This window comes from Pogona vitticeps, chromosome 2 (assembly GCF_051106095.1).
Source record: "Pogona vitticeps strain Pit_001003342236 chromosome 2, PviZW2.1, whole genome shotgun sequence".
Lineage (NCBI taxonomy): Eukaryota > Metazoa > Chordata > Lepidosauria > Squamata > Agamidae > Pogona > Pogona vitticeps.
This window is the reverse complement of record NC_135784.1, coordinates 9,905,379-9,929,774: the sequence shown is the minus strand read 5'-3', so window position 1 is coordinate 9,929,774 and position 24,396 is coordinate 9,905,379. Positions and strand designations below refer to the sequence as shown.

General features: G+C 46.0%; 2 protein-coding genes across 2 annotated transcripts in view; one reads left to right on the top strand and one right to left on the bottom strand.

Annotated features, from left to right (window-relative positions):
• LOC140703800 (uncharacterized) overlaps nt 1–9,709 on the top strand; it is a 30,033-nt gene extending 20,324 nt beyond the window's left edge. Inside the window, exon 2 of the mRNA XM_078387722.1 lies at nt 4,743–9,709. Coding sequence (XP_078243848.1) covers nt 4,743–7,034 — 2,292 coding nt within the window. The 3' untranslated portion in view covers nt 7,035–9,709. The remainder of the gene's footprint in view (nt 1–4,742) is intronic.
• The window catches only part of LOC140703737 (uncharacterized), a 465,058-nt gene that overhangs the window by 42,340 nt on the left and 398,322 nt on the right, over nt 1–24,396 (bottom strand). The window lies entirely within an intron of this gene.

Below are 24,396 nucleotides of genomic sequence, written 5' to 3'. Positions count from 1 at the left end.
TCGCAATGCGACCACTTTTGTGATCACAAAATCCACATCGCTATGCGGATTCATAGTTAAACAGGGCGCTTGTTATGCGAGGCACCACTGTACTTACTAAACCTAAGGACTCTCAAAAACCATCCAAATCAGCCTCTGCCAGGGCTCAGACACAGTCCAATGACTCTCTGAAAAAGAGGCAGGACAAGGATAAAACTAAGAAACAAAAGAAAATTGCCAAACCGACCACCGCACCCCTTCCTCCGGCCCCGTTACCCGTGGAGGAATCTTCAAGGGAAGAACTCGGTCTCTCAGACAGAGAGGAGCATGCAATTCCTCCAGCCCAGACACTTCACGCCATACTCAGCATTTCTCCAAGCTCAGGCCGATTTGAGGCTGATGTAGCTTCCAGCCCAGCCACGGCCCATTCTAACCCTCAATCTTCAGGGTGGGCAGACATTGACATCGAATCTGAACAGGAGTCTGCTCAATGCACTCCAAAAAAGAACGGAGAAGCAGAAGCATGCCTCTCCATACCAGCCTTATAGCCATGAGGAACAATACTATCACGCTCCCTTGAATCCTGCTACAGGCTTGATCATCCAGGAATGAGCACAGCAGATGGACCGCTGGGTGCAGCATTACTCTAACCCTAATGCTAAGGAATTAGTGCTTTGATGAATATGGCGCTGTCTCTCTGTGTCCCGTACTCTTTGTCTCATGGCGATTTATGTCCATAGCCAGATGGTTTATGTCCATAGCCAGAACAGCCTCTTGGGAAAATCCCAGGTATCTCAGCTTTGCTTGTACCATCTTAGTCCAAGAAGATTGGAAGTTGTCACATAGGACCAAGGATGCTAAATCTGATGTTGTGTGATTGAGTTTGAGCCAGAGGTTAATGGAGGAAAGTAAAACTCTGGCCTCAACTTTTATCATCCCTGTCTCCAGTCGTAGACTAGCATTGGATGCATAACTGGAGACCTGGAAAGTGGACCTCAGGAATTTTGATTGAACCCGTTCCAATAGGGCGAAGCTAGATGAAGGATGACCCAATAATAGTTGGGGCAGGGCTTTGGCTTGATATAATTTGATTGCCACAGGGATGTAATGGCCACCTTTAGTTTGTGCAAACTTTGCAGCAGCTTGGGCCGACTGATGACCCACTGAAGCTACATGTTCATGATAGAATTTTTTATGTCTCCTGCCAAATGATACAACCTTGGTTTTGAGATAGTTAAGCTCTAGCTGATTGTCGTCACAGAACTGGCTGAAACTACTCATCGCCCTTCGGAGACCCACTGGGATTCTGGATAGAATGATTGTACCATCTGTGTATAAGAGTAGCGGCACCTTGCAGTTAGCTAGAGTTGGAGGATGTGAGTCTTGTGTATTCATGAATTCTACCAAACCATTAATATAAACGTTCAACAGAATGGGTGCCAAGACACATCCCTGTTTTGCCCTTTGTGAGTAGGAATCAGGTTGGAATAATGCCCATTTGCAGAGCATCTCACCATGAGGGATGTGTTCGTATATAATACTCTGATCAAGTATAGCAGCCTACGATCAATGGATGTGCCCTCAAGCTTCTCCCACAGTTTTACCCTTGAGATGGAGTCAAAGGCTGTTTTTAGATCTATAAAGACGGCATGCAATGTCCCTGTATTGACTGCCCCATATTTTTCTATCAGATGTTGCATTATCATAACCTGATTCAGTGTAGACCAGTGGTCCCCAACCTTTTTAATGCCAGGGACCTGTTTTGTTGAAGACCATTCTTCCAAGGACCGGGGTGGGGTGGGGGCTGCTGCAGCTGGCATCTGTGAATGGAGGTGCTGGGGTACGTCTGTGTGGGGGGATACTTGTTATGCAGAAGGTTGTTGGTGGATAGCTGTGAATCAAACACATTACATGTATTGTGCCCTTTGTCCCCACCCCCACCCCAGAACAAAGAGGCATGACACAGGTGTTGGATTAATTAGGGCCACACTTTATTAATTTTAATTCTTGTTGTTCCCAAGCAGGGGGGCCTATGGTAAAAATAAAAATACGTAAACAGAGCAAGTCCCATGCTGAGACTGCAAAAAAAAAAAACCCACCAAAAAACAAAACACCAAACCTCAAGCCACCCAAAACTTTTTTTAAAAGCAGCACCTTACCAGTCCCAAGCCTCCTCAGCCTCCCGGGGACCACCTTTTCTCCCCTGCTTTTTAAAGGGGGGAAGAAGGAACTGACCCTCCAGTGTGTGCCAGCGTGCAGGTGTCCTCCACTCCACCTTCCCTGCCAGCCTGCAGCCGTCAAGGCACACCTTTCTCCATGTCCAAACAAATCCCTGCGCAGTTCTGGGGTGGGGACAGGGTGGGGTGGGGGTCCTTTTCCAGGGGTGGCTGGGTCTCCTCCTCCTCCTGCCCCCACAGCCCACCCCATCGCCCTCTTAATGGGGGGGCACACGGAGGAGGGAGGGCTAATTAAGACCTGGTGGCTTGTGCCAGGCATACCTGATGCAGCTTGTTGGCTGCTGCCAGAGGCAACTGGGGTGCCCAGCCCACCTTTCTAGGTGAGGCCCAGGGAGCTTTTAAATCCAGAACACGGATCCTGCCTTGCACTCAGGAGTAGTAGTAGTCGTAGTAGCAGTAGGGGTGGAGGGGGTGGTGGTGTTGTGCCCGAGGAGCTGTCGGGGCCCTGGATGCCACCACTGCCACCCCCTCCCGCAGCAGCGGGGACGCCCTGCCTAGCTGCGCCCTTGGCTGCCCGCCCTGTCTGTCCGGACGGCCCCTTGCCCGGCCAAGGTCCCAAGATGCCAGCGCTACCAACCTCTGGCCACCTCCAAGCTCCGAAAGGGGGGCTCTGCTGCCACTGCCACCCCTCCCTGTCCTAGCCAGGCTCTCTCCCAGAAGGGCTGGCGTGGCGCGGCCTGCAAGTGGAAGGGCCATCCGGGGAGAGCGGAGTGGAGGAGGGGAGACGACGGCGCTGAATGAGAGGCGGGCGCAGGATCAGGCTGGCATTAAGGAATTCCCCCTTCCTCCTCTTCCTGCTCTGCCAGGGGTCCCAGGGCAACGGGGTGAGGGTACACCGGGCTCCTCTTCCCAGGGACGGTGACACAGGGGGGAACCCAAGGATGGGGCTTATCTCTGCCTTCTGCACCTGTGTCGCTTGCTCGTCCGCCTGCCCATCGGTCCATCCTTCCTTCCTTCTTTGGGGCAGTTGCGGTCCGGCCTCACTTCGGCGTGGGTGGGTGGCCACGCCGCCACCACAAGGTGGGAGCGAAGCTCTGATGGGAGGCCCCAGAAGGTGGAAGTTCTGCAGACAAGCAGCAGCGTCCCATGCGATCTGGCCCAGCCCACCTCTTCCCGGGAAGGGTTGTCCAGGCAAGAAGCAGTAGGATCGCTGGTGCACGCTCCTGCCCATCTGCTTGCACTGGGTGGAGTGGTGCTGAGCCCCATGGCCAGCTGTTGGCACTTCCTGTGTGGGCTGCCCCACAAGGGGCATTGGGGGAATGGTTACCACAAGCAAGTGAGACAGACCCACCTACAAGGGTGACATCCCCCCCAATTGGGAGGGGCAGAGATCTGTGTCCATGGCCCAGTTCCAGCCAGCCTGCGGACCGGCAGTGGGCCACGGACCGGGGGTTGATGACCCCTGGTGTAGACCTTCCCTCCCTAAATCTTGGCTGTTCCTCTGCGACCAGATTTTCTTGGTCCACTCAACATTTAAGTTTATATAAAAGGTAACTGGCATAGAGTTTGCAAATTATACTTAGTAGACTAATATGTCTGCAATTAGCTGGATCCTGACTGGAGGGTCTGATGTTTATTTTGGGCAGCTTTTTAAGATGGACTAGGTGGGAGGCAGGTCTGGAATGACGTGGAGGCTTGTGACTAGTGGTAATATGTTATTGCTGACCAAAATGTAATCTATGGTGCTGCACCTTGTACCAGCCATGAAGGTGAACTCTCCAGGATAATCTCCTGTGGTAGACCTGTTCAAAATTTGGAGATTGAGTCGCCTAGCCATTGCTACTTGTCCCAGCTCCTGCCAATCTAGCAGTTCAAAAGCATGCAAATACAAGTAGATAAATAGGTACCACCACAGTGGGAAGGTAACAGCGTTCCACGTCTAGTTGCGTTGGCCCTGTCACCATGGAAACTGTCTACGGACAAATGCTGGCTCTACGGCTTGGAAACGGGGATGAGCAGACATGAATAGACATTTGTCAAAGAGAATCTTTACCTATAATCCCATCTACAGGGTTCTCCAATATTAAATAGTCTATATAGCCCTCCAGGGCGAACCAGGTGTTCCTGATATGAGCCTTTGCGTGTTGGGGGTTGAGATAAATATTAACCACCAAGACCATTAGATCTTTGAATTTGAGGCAAATTGCCATCACCCAGTGCTCCAAAGGGAAGAGTTGTCTACAGCTTACTCCTAAGGAGATGGAAACCAACAGACACAGGCCTTCTTTGAGCCTCCTCAGCCCAGTCCCGGGTATTGCACTGTTAATGTAGGAACAGTAGCCATCAACCCTAATTGTATTTATTTGGATGTGGAAATGATCCTTCCCTTGTAAAGATCCCTCAGGGAGGAACCTTCCAACCTCAAGCCCAAAGCCACTTCCTCTGGTCCCTTCCATGGTTGTCTTCCTTCACCTTTTTGCCTGTCTTTCCTTCCTCCTTCATAACTCAGGTGGAGTCTCAACGCATCAATCCTTATTCCTGCAGATTTTGGAACTGGTTGTTGCTCGTCTTTTTCTAATCTACCAGATGCTGAACAGGAAAAGGAGAATTGCCCAACAACCTCGGCAGGAACTCATAACCAAGCAAGAAAACAAAGAATTGAAAAACAAAATGGGTAGGCATAGACTTCACATGAAAGGACTGACGCATGGGAGAAATGACATCAATGCATGTCACCTCAGTAGACATCAAAGAACACATGCAGGGGAAAAACCACATAAATGCTTGGAATGTGGAAAGAGCTTTAGTCAGAGTGGTGTCCTTAGGTTACATCAAAGGACTCACACTGGGGAGAAACCTTATAAATGCATGGAATGTGGAAAGAGCTTTAGTCACAGTGGTGTCCTTAGGTTACATGAAAGGACTCACACTGGGGAGAAACCTTATAAATGCATGGAATGTGGAAAGAGCTTTAGTAGCAATAGTGAACTTAGGTCACATCAAAGGACTCACACTGGGGAGAAACCTTATAAATGCATGGAATGTGGAAAGAGCTTTAGTCACAGTGCTGGCCTTAGGTTACATCAAAGGACTCACACTGGGGAGAAACCTTATAAATGCATGGAATGTGGAAAGAGCTTTAGTCACAGTGGTGACCTTAGGTCACATCAAAGGACTCACACTGGGGAGAAACCTTATAAATGCATGGAATGTGGAAAGAGCTTTAGTAAGAGTTGTAATCTTAGGTCACATCAAAGGACTCACACAGGGGAGAAACCTTATAAATGCATGGAATGTGGAAAGAGATTTAGTCAGAGTGGTGACCTTAGGTTACATGAAAGGACTCACACTGGGGAGAAACCTTATAAATGCATGGAATGTGGAAAGAGCTTTAGTCACAGTGGTGACCTTAGGTTACATGAAAGGACTCACACTGGGGAGAAACCTTATAAATGCATGGAATGTGGAAAGAGCTTTAGTCACAGTGGTGACCTTAGGTTACATGAAAGGACTCACACTGGGGAGAAACCTTATAAATGCATGGAATGTGGAAAGAGCTTTACTTACAGTTGTTCCCTAAGGTTACATCAAAGGACTCACACTGGGGAGAAACCACATAAATGCATGGAATGTGGAAAGAGCTTTAGTCAGAGTGGTAATCTTAGGTCACATCAAAGGACTCACACAGGGGAGAAACCTTATAAATGCATGAAATGTGGAAAGAGCTTTAGTCACAGTTGTGACCTTAGGTTCCATGAAAGGATTCACACTGGGGAGAAACCTTATAAATGCATGGAATGTGGAAAGAGCTTTAGTCGCAGTTGTGACCTTAGGTTACATGAAAGGATTCACACTGGGGAGAAACCTTATAAATGCATGGAATGTGGAAAGAGCTTTAGTCGCAGTGGTAAACTTAGGTTACATAAAAAAACTCACACTGGGGAGAAACCACATAAATGTATGGAATGTGGAAAGAGCTTTAGTCAGAGTTGTAGCCTTAGGTCACATGAAAGAACTCACACTGGGGAGAAACCTTATAAATGCATGGAATGTGGAAAGAGCTTTAGTCGCAGTTGTAACCTTAGGTTACATGAAAGGATTCACACTGGGGAGAAACCTTACAAATGCATGGAATGTGGAAAGAGCTTTACTTACAGTTGTTCCCTAAGGTTACATGAAAGGACTCACACTGGGGAGAAACCACATAAATGCATGGAATGTGGAAAGAGCTTTAGTCAGAGTGGTAATCTTAGGTCACATCAAAGGACTCACACAGGGGAGAAACCTTATAAATGCATGAAATGTGGAAAGAGCTTTAGTCACAGTTGTGACCTTAGGTTACATGAAAGGACTCACACAGGGGAGAAACCTTATAAATGCATGGAATGTGGAAAGAGCTTTAGTCGCAGTTGTGACCTTAGGTTACATGAAAGGATTCACACTGGGGAGAAACCTTATAAATGCATGGAATGTGGAAAGAGCTTTAGTCGCAGTGGTAAACTTAGGTTACATGAAAAAACTCACACTGGGGAGAAACCACATAAATGTATGGAATGTGGAAAGAGCTTTAGTCAGAGTTGTAGCCTTAGGTCACATGAAAGAACTCACACTGGGGAGAAACCTTATAAATGCATGGAATGTGGAAAGAGCTTTAGTCGCAGTTGTAACCTTAGGTTACATGAAAGGATTCACACTGGGGAGAAACCTTATAAATGCATGGAATGTGGAAAGAGCTTTACTTACAGTGGTTCCCTAAGGTTACATGAAAGAGCTCACACTGGGGAGAAACCACATAAATGTATGGAATGTGGAAAGAGCTTTAGTTACAGTGGTTCCCTAAGGTTACATGAAAGGACTCACACTGGGGAGAAACCTTAGAAATGTATGGGATGTGGAAAGAGCTTTATTGAGAGCTCCTGATATGCTAAGAAGGCATAAGGAGCTTGTTCAATTTTGTGCTGATTTCCACTGGAAAAAATAAACAGCAAAATGCTGACGTAATGTAAAACAAAGAGCAAAGAGAACAAATGGACTGCATTTTGAAGTGCCACTTGTGATGCATTTTACTTCTATCATTAATTAACAAAATAGACATGGAACCTTGTTTTAAAAAAAATAAGAATATGCATATGTTTTACAATGGAAGCTTTTTCAAAATTAGTGTAAAAATAGAAAAGGAAGGATGTTCTAAGGCTAACTGATGAAATTCGTTTGCAACTAAATCATTAAATGTTACTTTTAGGGGGCATTTCATTTTCTTGGAATTGAATTTTGTTTTCAGGGGTCATTGGATTTAAGTGTAAGAAATAAATAAATAAATAAGAAAGAAAGAAAGAAAGAAAGATATCATCACCGCAGGGAGGGGGGCGATGATATCTTCCTCAATGGCTCAAGGGGGCGTTTCTTTCAAAGAGGTTAAGAACCACTGGTTTAGATCATTAAAACACAATAAGAGCACTCAAGGGTAACGATACAAATATTTAAAAGGATCAAAGTGGGGGTCATGTTCCTGTGACCCCATGTGGGCCAAAACCAGCAATCCGGCTGCTGCATTTTGAACTCACTGAAGTTTCTTCACATTGTAGGTTGAAAACATAATATGGGCATGTGAACTATGTGATATATGCCGGTTAGCAGTCTAAATTTCTCTTGACTGCCTCCAGTGTTGGAGTGCTCACCACCTCTCAAGATATTCGCTTCCTCTTTCTTACTGCTCTAACAGTTAGGATGTTTTTCCTGATATTCAACCAAAATCTGCCTTCCTCTATTGCGTGTCCTGCACTTTGGGTTGACCAAGAACAGGTCCTTTAAATGAAAGCCTTTCAAGTCTTTGAAAAGTGCTATCACATCTACCCTCAGTCTTCTTTTCTCAAGGCTGAACATGCACAGTTTTTTTTCAATCATTTCTCTTAGGGCTTAGTTTCTGGTCCCTAATTATCCCTGTTGCCCTCCTCTGAATTTGTTCCAGTTTGTCAGTATGCTTACTAAAGTGAAGTGTCCAGAAGTGGACACAGTCCTCAAGATGAGGCCTAACCAGTGCCAGAATAGAGGGGGAATTAGTGTCTGGAGGATTTGGCGACTCTTCTTCTATTGATGCAGCTTAAAAGAGCATTGGCCTTTTTTGTAGCCACATCACACTGTTGGCTCATGTTTGGCCTGTGATCTACATACAGTGGTGCCTCACATTGCGACGTTAATTCGTTCCAGCGAAATTGCTGTTGAGCGAAAATGTGATAATGTGATATTAAAAAGCCCATTCCTGTGGTAGCTGTGCTAGACATGAGCTGGTTTGTTTCTTTTAGTGTGCTGTTCTGATGACAACATTTGCATTATTCAGTAGGTCTTTTACTGGTTTGCTTTGTAATTAGATCTAATTGGGGAGCCTTTGCCTATCTGACTTCTGGCTAATATGGATTGTTCTTTTTCCCCCTCAGTGATGTTTGCCATTCTGTCAAGTCATAATTTCTGGATTGTTCCATAAACTGTTCCTTTATTGATGAGTTTTCTTCCACTATTGTGTCTACCTCTACCCTCCATTTGCCTTCCCCACTATGGTCGTTGTTCTGTGTTGATTTTGCCACCTTTTCTAGTTCTTCCAATTCTAGTTTTGAAAACACTTTACTCCAGATGGTAAACCTTCTCTGGTCCATTAATCATTGTTCAGTTCTTTTACTACCTCAGTGTTGCCTTTTCAAAATTTCCATCTTTCTTTTTCTTTTTCTTTTCTTTTCTTTTTTCTTTTCTTTTTTTTTTGGTAAACCGCTGCCTCGTAATAACATTCCCTTTTCCTCTTGTTTGTACATATGCAAGAAATCTGCCCCATATATCATAGGAATTATTCTTTTTCATCTCTCATTTCTTAACTTTTAAGTTACAAGTTAACTTATCATTTATAGCAATGTTCCACATTTCATTATGTACATTGTGATTGGTCATTAGATGCCAACATGTGTAAAGGGAACATGTTATCTGCTGTAAGTCAGATCATTTATTTCTATATCATGTATTGTATCATGTCATGTCATGCTGCCAGCTGAATGTCTAAAATCTATGCTCTCTTTATATTTGTAAATAGACTAAGTTGAATTTTACTATCTCTGTGTTTTAGTGTCTTTGCAACTTGATATTTCCTAACTCTGCTTACATCCAGAAATGTTAACAAATTCTCAACATTGTCACCAGATGGTCCATTCCTGTGGGGGTGCCATGCCCAAGGTTGCTAAACTGTTGGCTTAATCTACAGTAGAGGGCAAACCCTCCTGGATGACGTCACAGCTGCTTCTGAGGGGCATGACTGCCCACCGTTCTTCTTCTTTCTCATAGGTGCTAGAGAGCTTGCATAGAGCCTTTCCTTAGTCCAATTATAATGGCATGATGTAACCACTGTCCTATCTGAACTCTGTAAACTATCTGTATACTGTCAACTATCTGTGAGCTTGTAAGGTTAATAAAAGCACAGTCCTCCTGCAGGCAGGGCAGAATTCACTGGGAACCCATTTGGTGTTATTCTGCCTCTTCTACTAGTCACCCATCAGGAGCACTGCTGGCAGACATCCCTGTGTGTGTGGCTTCTTTAACTTCTATCTCTAAGACTACAGTGGTGCTCCTCATAGCGATGATAATCCGTTCCAGGAAAATCGTCACTATCCGGAATCATCGCTGTACAGAATGGAAAACCCCATAGGAACACATTAAACCCCGTTTAATGTGTTCCTATGGGGGGGAACTCACCGCTATGCGGAAATCCTCCATACGGCTGTCATTTTCCCCGCCCCAGTAAGCGAGGAAATTGCGCGAAAATGCTGCAGCTGGCCATTTTACTTACCCGGTGGCCATTTAGAACCGCTGATCAGCTGTTTAAAAAACATCGCAAAACGCTTACCGATCATCGCAATGCAATTTTTGCCCATTTAAAACATCACAATGCAATCGCTTTTGCGATCACAAAATCCGCATCGCTAGGCAGATTCGTCGTTAAATGGTGCGCTCGCTATGCGGGGCACCACTGTATTTGCTATACTAATTATCTGGTGATCATCACAAAGCCCATCAGCCTTCAGATCCCACTTGCAGATAACTGTATCACAGCTGTGATCTCCCTCTGGGGCAATTTCCCTGCACTAATTATCCATACAGGAGATCTTTTGGAATCCGACCATCAGCCATTCTCACGACATGCCCAAGCCAACGTATACATGCTAAAAATTACAGATTGTTCTAGGACTACTCTATTTGGAAATTTGTCCTGCCAGGTGATACCAAAAATGCGTTGGAGACAACTCATATGGAAGGTGTGAGAAGAGGATTCAAAAATATAATTTGTTTATTAGAAGATAATTCAGAGATGGAAAGAGTGAAAGTAGTGATGATGGAAGGGGTACAAAATCTTGGCTATAATTTAGACATGTTATTGGATTCTAATGTGGAATAATAATTATATATGAATTAAAACAATAATTTGAGACAAAATATTTTAAAGATGTTCTATAGATGGCACTTCAAAACTGGCCAAAAGATTGTAAGAAATTAGAAAATCAGGTTGAAATAATTCACACAAACACACACACATATGTATCTCTCTCTCTCTCTCTTTGTGTATTATATGTGTGTGTGTGTGTGTGTGTGTGTATGTATGTGTATATGTGTATATATGTATATATGTATATGTATGTATATGTATATATATGTATATATATGTATATGTGTGTATATATATATATATATGTATGTATGTATACATATATATGTATGTATATATCTGTATATAGATGTATGTGTATGTATGTGTATATATGTGTGTGTGTGTGTGTATATATATATATATGTGTATATGTATGTATATGTATATGTATATATATAGTAAAAACTATTGTTATAGATATTTATATAATAGGATAGTGTTAGAATTTTGAAATTCAGGTTAAAATACACACACACACACACACACACACACACACACTCTCTGTGTATTATATATATATATATATATATACATACATATGTATGTATATATCTGTATATAGATATATGTGTATGTATGTATATATGTATATATGTATGTATGTACAGTGGTGCCTCGCATAACATTTGCTTCGTTTAACGTTTTTTTCGCTTAACGTTTATTTTTTCAGAGTCAGATTGTGCTTCGTATAACGTTTTTCCCTATGGGCGATTTTCGCATAGCGTTTTTGGGACCATGCTTCGCTTAACGTTTTTTGTTTTAGGTCCCCTGCTTCACTTAACGATGTTTTTTTTTTCAATTAAAAAAGTGTCTTAGAAGGGTCAAAAACGGTTCTAAATGCTTGGATTCGTTAGAGGACCCCTTAAGACATGTGCAAACCTGATTTGGCTTTGATCTGACTTTTCGTTAATTTTTTGTGAATTTTTGTTTTTTGGCCCATAGGAACCAATGGACTTGTCAAAATCTGACAGCTCCATGCTTTCCTATGGGGGAGAAAACAATTTACAAAAAATTAACGAAAGTTCAGATCAAAGCCAAATCAGGTTTGCACACAACTTAGGGGGTCCTCTAACGAACCCAAGAATTTAGAACAGTTGCTGAGTCTTCATTAATTTTTTGTGAATTTTTTCTTCCCCCATAGGAAATAATGGAGCTGTCAGATTTTGACAGCTGTCAAAAGTTGGGGGGGGAATTCACCATTAATTAACGAAAAGTCAGATCAAAGCCAAATTAACTTTTGCATCCGTTTTAGAGGGTGCAGAAGCTAATCCAAGCATTTAAAACCATTTTGACCCTTTTATGACACACTTAATTTTGCAAAAATTGACTTCGCAAAGCCATTGAAACCTATTGAGTCAGCTACAATACATTCCAATGGAGGATACATTGTATCGTTTAACGATGTTTCCTATGGGTTTTTTCGCTTAAGGATGGCAATCCGTGCCTATTGGAACGGATTAACCGGTTTCCAATGCATCTCTATGGGAAATGGTGTTTCGCATAAAGTTTTTTTCGCATAAGGTGTTTTTTTTTTTTGAACCAATTAAAAACGTTATGCGAGGCACCACTGTATATAGTAAAAACTATTATAAATATTTATATAATGGGATAGTGTTAGAATTTTGAAATTCAGGTTAAAATAATACACACACAGACACACACACGTGTGTGTGTGTGTGTGTGTGTGTGTGTGTGTGTGTAAGTTTGATCTGGGCTTATAAAAGGATAGCTTGTTAGAAATATTTTCTAAGAATTTGATAAGTTATGTTAAAGAAAACTGGAAAATGTTTTCTGATTGATCCCAGAAATAAACATGAGTAGAGAATATAATATACAGTTGTGGAGTTCCCTGCGTGTATGTATTGTTTGTTTGTTATATAATGTTAAATTAAAAGAATTTATGACCAAAAAAGAGAGAGAGAGAGAGAGAAATGTGTCCTAAGAGCAAAGCTGAGTACGTGCAATTAATGAGGACAAAGTGCAGGGTCCTGCTGTGCAGGCAGATGATGGAAGAAGCTGATTTTCCCTTGGCTGTTGTGAGTCTCCCTTTGGAAGGACAGACGCACAATCCGGCACGAGGTTGAAGTTAGCTTCTTATTCGGCCAGCTTCTTATTCACTTCTTATTCGAGATCCAGCTTCTTATTCACTTCTTATTCGTGTCCCAGCTTCTTATTCAGAACATGTTGTATTTAAACCATTAAACCAAGTTGGATCACTCAAATATCAGGGTATTAATAATAAATCATAACTCTAACACAAATTACAATAGTATTTTGCCTGGCCCAATGCTGTTTTGGGCACGGAATAGGCTGGCAAAGTGGGCACCGCTGCATATTTTACCATTTTGAATAAGAAGCTGGGGTTCTGCAAGGGCTAATGAGCCTTGGGCAACAACTTTCACACCAGAAACCGACAGAGGGGGCTCACTTACACATGACCCACTTGTATTTTGCATTGCCCAACGCCATTTTGGGCACAGAATAGGCTGGCAAAGTGGGCAGCGCTGCATATTTTGCCATTTTGAATAAGAAGCTAGAGTGTTGCAAGGGTTAACGAGCCTTGGGCAATAACTTTCACACCAGAAACCGACAGAGGGGGCTCACGTACACATGACCCACTTGTATGTTGCCTTGCCCAACGCCGTTTTGGGCACGGAATAGGCTGGCAAAGTGGGCACCGCTACACATTTTGCCATTTTGAATAAGAAGCTGGAGTGTTGCAAGGGTTAACGAGCCTTGGACAATAACTTTCACACCAGAAACCGACAGAGGGGGCTCACTTACACATGACCCACTTGTATTTTGCCTTGCCCAACGCCGTTTTGGGCACGGAATGGGCTGGCAAAGTGGGCACCGCTGCATATGTTACCATTTTGAATAAGAAGCTGGGGTTACTCAAGGGTTAATGAGCCTTGGGCAATAACTTTCACACCAGAAACCGACAGAGGGGGCTCATGTACACATGACCCAATTGTATTTTGCATTGCCCAATGCAGTTTTGGGCATGGAATGGGCTGGCAAAGTGGGCACCGCTGCATATTTTACCATTTTGAATAAGAAGCTGGAGTGTTGCAAGGGTTAACGAGCCTTGGGCAATAACTTTCACACCAGAAACCGACAGAGGGGGCTCACTTACACATGACCCACTTGTATTTTGCCTTGCCCAACGCCGTTTTGGGCACAGAATAGGCTGGCAAAGTGGGCACCGCTGCATATTTTACCATTTTGAATAAGAAGTTGGTGTTCTGCAAGGGCTAATGAGCCTTGGGCAATAACTTTCACACCAGAAACCGACAGAGGGGGCTCACTTACACATGACCCACTTGTATTTTGCATTGCCCAATGCCGTTTTGGGCACGGAATAGGCTGGCAAAGTGGGCACCGCTGCGTATTTTACCATTGTGAATAAGAAGCTGGGGTTACGCAAGGGTTAATGAGCCTTGGGCAATAACTTTCACACCAGAAACCGACAGAGGGGGCTCACGTACACATGACCCACTTGTATTTTGCCTTGCCCAACGCAGTTTTGGGCACAGAATAGGCTGGCAAAGTGGGCACCGCTGCATATGTTACCATTTTGAATAAGAAGCTGGGGTTACTCAAGGGTTAATGAGCCTTGGGCAATAACTTTCACACCAGAAACTGACAGAGGGGGCTCACGTACACGTGACCCAATTGTATTTTGCATTGCCCAACGCAGTTTTGGGCACGGAATGGGTTGGCAAAGTGGGCACCGCTGCATATTTTACCATTTTGAATAAGAAGCTCGAGTGTTGCAAGGGTTAACGAGCCTTGGGCAACAACTTTCACACCAGAAACCAACAGAGGGGGCTCACTTACACATGACCCACTTGTATTTTGCCTTGCCCAACGCCGTTTTGGGCACGGAATGTGCTGGCAAAGTGGGCACCGCTGCATATTTTGCCATTTTCAATAAGAAGCTGGGGTTCTGCAAGGGCTAATGAGCCTTGGGCAATAACTTTCACACCAGAAACCGACAGAGGGGGCTCACGTACACATGACCCACTTGTATTTTGCTTTGCCCAACGCCGTTTTGGGCACGGAATAGGCTGGCAAAGTGGGCACCGCTGCATATTTTAGCATTTTGAATAACAAGCTGGGGTTCTGCAAGGGCTAATGAGCCTTGGGCAATAACTTTCACACCAGGAACCGACAGAGGGGCGTCACGTACACATGACCCAATTGTATTTTGCATTGCCCAACGCTGTTTTCGGCACGGAATGGGCTGGCAAAGTGGGCACCGCTGCATATTTTGCTATTTTGAATAAGAAGCTAGGGTTCTGCAAGGGCTAATGAGCCTTGGGCAATAACTTTCACACCAGAAACCGACAGAGGGGGCTCACGTACACATGACCCAATTGTATTTTGCATTGCCCAACGCAGTTTTGGGCACAGAATAGGCTGGCAAAGTGGGCACCGCTGCATATTTTGCCATTTTGAATAAGAAGCTGGAGTGTTGCAAGGGTTAACGAGCCTTGGGCAATAACTTTCACACCAGAAACCGACAGAGGGGCTCACTTACACATGACCCACTTGTATTTTGCATTGCCCAACGCCGTTTTGGGCACGGAATAGGCTGGCAAAGTGGGCACCGCTGCATATTTTGCCATTTTGAATAAGAAGCTGGGGTTACTCAAGGGTTAACGAGCCTTGGGCAATAACTTTCACACCAGAAACCGACAGAGGGGGCTCACGTACACATGACCCAATTGTATTTTGCATTGCCCAACGCCGTCTTGGGCACGGAATAGGCTGGCAAAGTGGGCACCGCTGCATATTTTGCCATTTTGAATAAGAAGCTGGGGTTACTCAAGGGTTAACGAGCCTTGGGCAATAACTTTCACACCAGAAACCGACAGAGGGGGCTCACGTACACATGACCCACTTGTATTTTGCATTGCCCAACGCCGTTTTGGGCACGGAATAGGCTGGCAAAGTGGGCACCGCTGCATATTTTAGCATTTTGAATAAGAAGCTGGGGTTCTGCAAGGGCTAATGAGCCTTGGGCAATAACTTTCACACCAGGAACCGACAGAGGGGCGTCACGTACACATGACCCAATTGTATTTTGCATTGCCCAACGCCGTTTTGGGCATGGAATAGGCTGGCAAAGTGGGCACCGCTGCATATTTTGCCATTTTGAATAAGAACCTGGAGTGTTGCAAGGGTTAATGAGCCTTGGGCAATAACTTTCACACCAGAAACCGACAGAGGGGGCTCACGTACACATGACCCACTTGTATTTTGCATTGCCCAACGCCGTTTTGGGCACAGAATAGGCTGGCAAAGTGGGCAGCGCTGCATATTTTGCCATTTTGAATAAGAAGCTAGAGTGTTGCAAGGGTTAACGAGCCTTGGGCAATAACTTTCACACCAGAAACCGACAGAGGGGCGTCACGTACACATGAACCACTTGTATTTTGCATTGCCCAACGCCGTTTTGGGCACGGAATGGGCTGGCAAAGTGGGCACCGCTGCATATTTTGCCATTTTGAATAAGAAACTGGGGTTACTCAAGGGTTAACGAGCCTTGGGCAATAACTTTCACACCAGAAACCGACAGAGGGGGCTCACTTACACATGACCCACTTGTATTTTGCATTGCCCAACGCCGTTTTGGGCGTGGAATAGGCTGGCAAAGTGGGCACCGCTGCGTATTTTACCATTTTGAATAAGAAGCTGGGGTTACGCCAGGGTTAATGAGCCTTGGGCAATAACTTTCACACCAGAAACCGACAGAGGGGGCTCACGTACACATGACCCACTTGTATTTTGCATTGCCCAACGCCGTTTTGGGCACGGAATGGGCTGGCAAAGTGGGCACCGCTGCATATGTTACCATTTTGAATAAGAAGCTGGGGTTACTCAAGGGTTAATGAGCCTTGGGCAATAACTTTCACACCAGAAACCGACAGAGGGGGCTCACGTACACATGACCCACTTGTATTTTGCATTGCCCAACGCTGTTTTGGGCACAGAATAGGCTGGCAAAGTGGGCACCGCTGCATATTTTGCCATTTTGAATAAGAAGCTGGAGTGTTGCAAGGGTTAACGAGCCTTGGGCAATAACTTTCACACCAGAAACCGACAGAGGGGGCTCACTTACACATGACCCACTTGTATTTTGCCTTGCCCAATGACATTTGGGGCACGGAATGGGCTGGCAAAGTGGGCACCGCTGCATATTTTGCCATTTTGAATAAGAAGCTGGAGTGTTGCGAGGTTTAACGAGCCTTGGGCAATAACTTTCACACCAGAAACCGACGGAGGGGGCTCACTTACACATGACCCACTTGTATTTTGCCTTGCCCAACGCAGTTTTGGGCACAGAATAGGCTGGCAAAGTGGGCACCGCTGCATATGTTACCATTTTGAATAAGAAGCTGGGGTTACTCATGGGTTAATGAGCCTTGGGCAATAACTTTCACACCAGAAACTGACAGAGGGGGCTCACGTACACATGACCCAATTGTATTTTGCATTGCCCAACACAGTTTTGGGCACGGAATGGGCTGGCAAAGTGGGCACCGCTGCATATTTTACCATTTTGAATAAGAAGCTGGAGTGTTGCAAGGGTTAACGAGCCTTGGGCAATAACTTTCACAACAGAAACCAACAGAGGGGGCTCACTTACACATGACCCACTTGTATGTTGCCTTGCCCAACGCCGTTTTGGGCACGGAATGGGCTGGCAAAGTGGGCACCGCTGCATATTTTGCTATTTTGAATAAGAAGCTGGGGTTCTGCAAGGGCTAATGAGCCTTGGGCAATAACTTTCACACCAGAAACCGACAGAGGGGGCTCACTTACACATGACCCACTTGTATTTTGCATTGCCCAACGCCGTTTTGGGCACGGAATAGGCTGGCAAAGTGGGCACCGCTGCATATTTTGCCATTTTGAATAAGAAGCTGGGGTTACTCAAGGGTTAACGAGCCTTGGGCAATAACTTTCACACCAGAAACCGACAGAGGGGGCTCACGTACACATGACCCAATTGTATTTTGCATTGCCCAACGCCGTCTTGGACACGGAATAGGCTGGCAAAGTGGGCACAGCTGCATATTTTGCCATTTTGAATAAGAAGCTGGGGTTACTCAAGGGTTAACGAGCCTTGGGCAATAACTTTCACACCAGAAACCGACAGAGGGGGCTCACGTACACATGACCCACTTGTATTTTGCTTTGCCCAACGCCGTTTTGGGCACGGAATAGGCTGGCAAAGTGGGCACCGCTGCATATTTTAGCATTTTGAATAACAAGCTGGGGTTCTGCAAGGGCTAATGAGCCTTGGGCAATAACTTTCACACCAGGAACCGACAGAGGGGCGTCACGTACACATGACCCAATTGTATTTTGCATTGCCCAACGCTGTTTTGGGCACGGAATGGGCTGGCAAAGTGGGCACCGCTGCATATTTTGCTATTTTGAATAAGAAGCTAGGGTTCTGCAAGGGCTAATGAGCCTTGGGCAATAACTTTCACACCAGAAACCGACAGAGGGGGCTCACGTACACATGACCCAATTGTATTTTGCATTGCCCAACGCAGTTTTGGGCACAGAATAGGCTGGCAAAGTGGGCACCGCTGCATATTTTGCCATTTTGAATAAGAAGCTGGAGTGTTGCAAGGGTTAACGAGCCTTGGGCAATAACTTTCACACCAGAAACCGACAGAGGGGGCTCACTTACACATGACCCACTTGTATTTTGCATTGCTCAACGCCGTTTTGGGCACGGAATAGGCTGGCAAAGTGGGCACCGCTGCATATTTTGCCATTTTGAATAAGAAGCTGGGGTTACTCAGGGGTTAACGAGCCTTGGGCAATAACTTTCACACCAGAAACCGACAGAGGGGGCTCACGTACACATGACCCAATTGTATTTTGCATTGCCCAATGCCGTCTTGGGCACGGAATAGGCTGGCAAAGTGGGCACCGCTGCATATTTTGCCATTTTGAATAAGAAGCTGGGGTTACTCAAGGGTTAACGAGCCTTGGGCAATAACTTTCACACCAGAAACCGACAGAGGGGGCTCACGTACACATGACCCACTTGTATTTTGCATTGCCCAACGCCGTTTTGGGCACGGAATAGGCTGGCAAAGTGGGCACCGCTGCATATTTTAGCATTTTGAATAAGAAGCTGGGGTTCTATAAGGGCTAATGAGCCTTGGGCAATAACTTTCACACCAGGAACCGACAGAGGGGCGTCACGTACACATGACCCAATTGTATTTTGCATTGCCCAACGCCGTTTTGGGCATGGAATAGGCTGGCAAAGTGGGCACCGCTGCATATTTTGCCATTTTGAATAAGAACCTGGAGTGTTGCAAGGGTTAATGAGCCTTGGGCAATAACTTTCACACCAGAAACCGACAGAGGGGGCTCACGTACACATGACCCACTTGTATTTTGCATTGCCCAATGCCGTTTTGGGCACGGAATAGGCTGGCAAAGTGGGCACCGCTGCATATTTTAACATTTTGAATAAGAAGCTGGGGTTCTGCAAGGGCTAATGACCCTTGGGCAATAACCTTCACACCAGAAACCGACAGAGGGGCGTCACGTACACATGAACCACTTGTATTTTGCATTGCCCAACGCCGTTTTGGGCACGGAATGGGCTGGCAAAGTGGGCACCGCTGCATATTTTGCCATTTTGAATAAGAAGCTCGGGTTACTCAAGGGTTAACGAGCCTTGGGCAATAACTTTCACACCAGAAACCGACAGAGGGGGCTCACGTACACATGACCCACTTGTATTTTGCATTGCCCAACGTCGTTTTGGGCACGGAATAGGCTGGTAAAGTGGGCACCGCTGCATATTTTAACATTTTGAATAAGAAGCTGGGGTTCTGCAAGGGCTAATGAGCCTTGGGCAATAACTTTCACACCAGAAACCGACAGAGGGGCGTCACGTACACATGAACCACTTGTATTTTGCATTGCCCAACGCCGTTTTGGGCACGGAATGGGCTGGCAAAGTGGGCACCGCTGCATATTCTGCCATTTTGAATAAGAAGCTGGGGTTACTCAAGGGTTAACGAGCCTTGGGCAATAACTTTCACACCAGAAACCGACAGAGGGGGCTCACGTACACATGACCCAATTGTATTTTGCATTGCCCAACGCCGTTTTGGGCACGGAATAGGCTGGTAAAGTGGGCACCGCTGCATATTTTAACATTTTGAATAAGAAGATGGGGTTCTGCAAGGGCTAATGAGCCTTGGGCAATAACTTTCACACCAGAAACCGACAGAGGGGCGTCACGTACACATGAACCACTTGTATTTTGCATTGCCCAACGCCGTTTTGGGCACGGAATGGGCTGGCAAAGTGGGCACCGCTGCGTATTTTACCATTTTGAATAAGAAGCTGGGGTTACGCCAGGGTTAATGAGCCTTGGGCAATAACTTTCACACCAGAAACCGACAGAGGGGGCTCACGTACACATGACCCACTTGTATTTTGCATTGCGCAACGCCGTTTTGGGCACGGAATGGGCTGGCAAAGTGGGCACCGCTGCATATGTTACCATTTTGAATAAGAAGCTGGGGTTACTCAAGGGTTAATGAGCCTTGGGCAATAACTTTCACACCAGAAACCGACAGAGGGGGCTCACGTACACATGACCCACTTGTATTTTGCATTGCCCAACGCTGTTTTGGGCACAGAATAGGCTGGCAAAGTGGGCACCGCTGCATATTTTGCCATTTTGAATAAGAAGCTGGAGTGTTGCAAGGGTTAACGAGCCTTGGGCAATAACTTTCACACCAGAAACCGACAGAGGGGGCTCACTTACACATGACCCACTTGTATTTTGCCTTGCCCAATGACATTTGGGGCACGGAATGGGCTGGCAAAGTGGGCACCGCTGCATATTTTGCCATTTTGAATAAGAAGCTGGAGTGTTGCGAGGTTTAACGAGCCTTGGGCAATAACTTTCACACCAGAAACCAACGGAGGGGGCTCACTTACACATGACCCACTTGTATTTTGCCTTGCCCAACGCCGTTTTGGGCACGGAATAGGCTGGCAAAGTGGGCACCGCTGCATATTTTGCCATTTTGAATAAGAAGCTGGGGTTACTCAAGGGTTAACGAGCCTTGGGCAATAACTTTCACACCAGAAACCGACAGAGGGGGCTCACGTACACATGACCCAATTGTATTTTGCATTGCCCAACGCCGTCTTGGGCACGGAATAGGCTGGCAAAGTGGGCACCGCTGCATATTTTGCCATTTTGAATAAGAAGTTGGGGTTACTCAAGGGTTAATAAGCCTTGGGCAATAACTTTCACACCAGAAACCGACAGAGGGGGCTCACGTACACATGACCCAATTGTATTTTGCATTGCCCAACGCCATTTTGGGCACGGAATGGGCTGGCAAAGTGGGCAGAGCTGCATATTTTGCCATTTTGAATAAGAAGCTGGGGTTCTGCAAGGGCTAATGAGCCTTGGGCAATAACTTTCACACCAGAAACCGACAGAGGGGGCTCACTTACACATGACCCACTTGTATTTTGCATTGCCCAACGCCGTTTTGGGCACGGAATGGGCTGGCAAAGTGGGCACCGCTGCGTATTTTACCATTTTGAATAAGAAGCTGGGGTTACGCCAGGGTTAATGAGCCTTGGGCAATAACTTTCACACCAGAAACCGACAGAGGGGGCTCACGTACACATGACCCACTTGTATTTTGCATTGCGCAACGCCGTTTTGGGCACGGAATGGGCTGGCAAAGTGGGCAGCGCTGCATATTTTGCCATTTTGAATAAGAAGCTGGAGTGTTGCAAGGGTTAACGAGCCTTGGGCAATAACTTTCACACCAGAAACCGACAGAGGGGGCTCACGTACACATGACCCAATTGTATTTGCATTGCCCAACGCCGTTTTGGGCACGGAATGGGCTGGCAAAGTGGGCACCGCTGCACATTTTCCATTTTGAATACGAAGCTGGGGTTACTCAAGGGTTAATGAGCCTTGGGCAATAACATTCACACCAGAAACCAACAGAGGGGGCTCACTTACACATGACCCACTTGTATTTTGCATTGCCCAACGCCGTTTTGGGCACAGAATAGGCTGGCAAAGTAAGCACCGCTGCATAATTTGCCATTTTGAATAAGAAGCTCGGGTTCTGCAAGGGCTAATGAGCCTTGGGCAATAACTTTCACACCAGAAACCGACAGAGGGGGCTCACGTACACATGACCCACTTGTATTTTGCATTGCCCAACGCCGTTTTGGGCACGGAATGGGCTGGCAAATTGGGCACCGCTGCATATTTTGCCATTTTGAATAAGAACCTGGAGTGTTGCAAGGGTTAATGAGCCTTGGGCAATAACTTTCACACCAGAAACCGACAGAGGGGGCTCACGTACACATGACCCACTTGTATTTTGCATTGCCCAATGCCGTTTTGGGCACAGAATAGGCTGGCAAAGTGGGCACCGCTGCATATGTTACCATTTTGAATAAGAAGCTGGGGTTACTCAAGGGTTAATGAGCCTTGGGCAATAACTTTCACACCAGAAACCGACAGAGGGGGCTCACTTACACATGACCCACTTGTATTTTGCATTGCCCAACGCCGTTTTGGGCACAGAATAGGCTGGCAAAGTGGGCAGCGCTGCATATTTTGCCATTTTGAATAAGAAGCTGGAGTGTTGCAAGGGTTAACGAGCCTTGGGCAATAACTTTCACACCAGAAACCGACAGAGGGGGCTCACGTACACATGACCCAATTGTATTTGCATTGCCCAACGCCGTTTTGGGCACGGAATGGGCTGGCAAAGTGGGCACCGCTGCACATTTTCCATTTTGAATTCGAAGCTGGGGTTACTCAAGGGTTAATGAGCCTTGGGCAATAACATTCACACCAGAAACCAACAGAGGGGGCTCACTTACACATGACCCACTTGTATTTTGCATTGCCCAACGCCGTTTTGGGCACAGAATAGGCTGGCAAAGTAAGCACCGCTGCATAATTTGCCATTTTGAATAAGAAGCTCGGGTTCTGCAAGGGCTAATGAGCCTTGGGCAATAACTTTCACACCAGAAACCGACAGAGGGGGCTCACGTACACATGACCCACTCGTATTTTGCATTGCCCAACGCCGTTTTGGGCACGGAATGGGCTGGCAAATTGGGCACCGCTGCATATGTTACCATTTTGAATAAGAAGCTGGAGTGTTGCAAGGGTTAACGAGCCTTGGGCAATAACTTTCACACCAGAAACCGACAGAGGGGGCTCACTTACACATGACCCACTTGTATTTTGCATTGCCCAACGCCGTTTTGGGCACGGAATAGGCTGGTAAAGTGGGCACCGCTGCATATTTTGCCATTTTGAATAAGAAGCTGGGGTTACTCAAGGGTTAACGAGCCTTGGGCAATAACTTTCACACCAGAAACCGACAGAGGGGGCTCACGTACACATGACCCAATTGTATTTTGCATTGCCCAATGCCGTCTTGGGCACGGAATAGGCTGGCAAAGTGGGCACCGCTGCATATTTTGCCATTTTGAATAAGAAGCTGGGGTTACTCAAGGGTTAATGAGCCTTGGGCAATAACTTTCACACCAGAAACCGACAGAGGGGGCTCACGTACACACGACCCAATTGTATTTTGCATTGCCCAACGCCATTTTGGGCACGGAATGGGCTGGCAAAGTGGGCACCGCTGCATATTTTAGCATTTTGAATAAGAAGCTGGGGTTCTGCAAGGGCTAATGAGCCTTGGGCAATAACTTTCACACCAGAAACCGACAGAGGGGCGTCACATACACATGACCCAATTGTATTTTGCATTGCCCAACGCCGTTTTGGGCACGGAATAGGCTGGCAAAGTGGGCACCGCTGCATATTTTAGCATTTTGAATAAGAAGCTGGGGTTCTGCAAGGGCTAATGAGCCTTGGGCAATAACTTTCACACCAGAAACCGACAGAGGGGGCTCACGTACACATGACCCACTTGTATTTTGCATTGCCCAACGCCGTTTTGGGCACGGAATAGGCTGGCAAAGTGGGCACCGCTGCATATTTTAGCATTTTGAATAAGAAGCTGGGGTTCCGCAAGGGCTAATGAGCCTTGGGCAATAACTTTCACACCAGGAACCGACAGAGGGGGCTCACGTACACATGACCCACTTGTATTTTGCATTGCCCAACGCCGTTTTGGGCACGGAATAGGCTGGCAAAGTGGGCACCGCTGCATATTTTGCCATTTTGAATAAGAAGCTGGGGTTACTCAAGGGTTAACGAGCCTTGGGCAATAACTTTCACACCAGAAACCGACAGAGGGGGCTCACGTACACATGACCCAATTGTATTTTGCATTGCCCAACGCCGTCTTGGGCACGGAATAGGCTGGCAAAGTGGGCACCGCTGCATATTTTGCCATTTTGAATAAGAAGTTGGGGTTACTCAAGGGTTAATAAGCCTTGGGCAATAACTTTCACACCAGAAACCGACAGAGGGGGCTCACGTACACATGACCCAATTGTATTTTGCATTGCCCAACGCCATTTTGGGCACGGAATGGGCTGGCAAAGTGGGCAGAGCTGCATATTTTGCCATTTTGAATAAGAAGCTGGGGTTCTGCAAGGGCTAATGAGCCTTGGGCAATAACTTTCACACCAGAAACCGACAGAGGGGGCTCACTTACACATGACCCACTTGTATTTTGCATTGCCCAACGCCGTTTTGGGCACAGAATAGGCTGGCAAAGTGGGCACCGCTGCATATGTTACCAT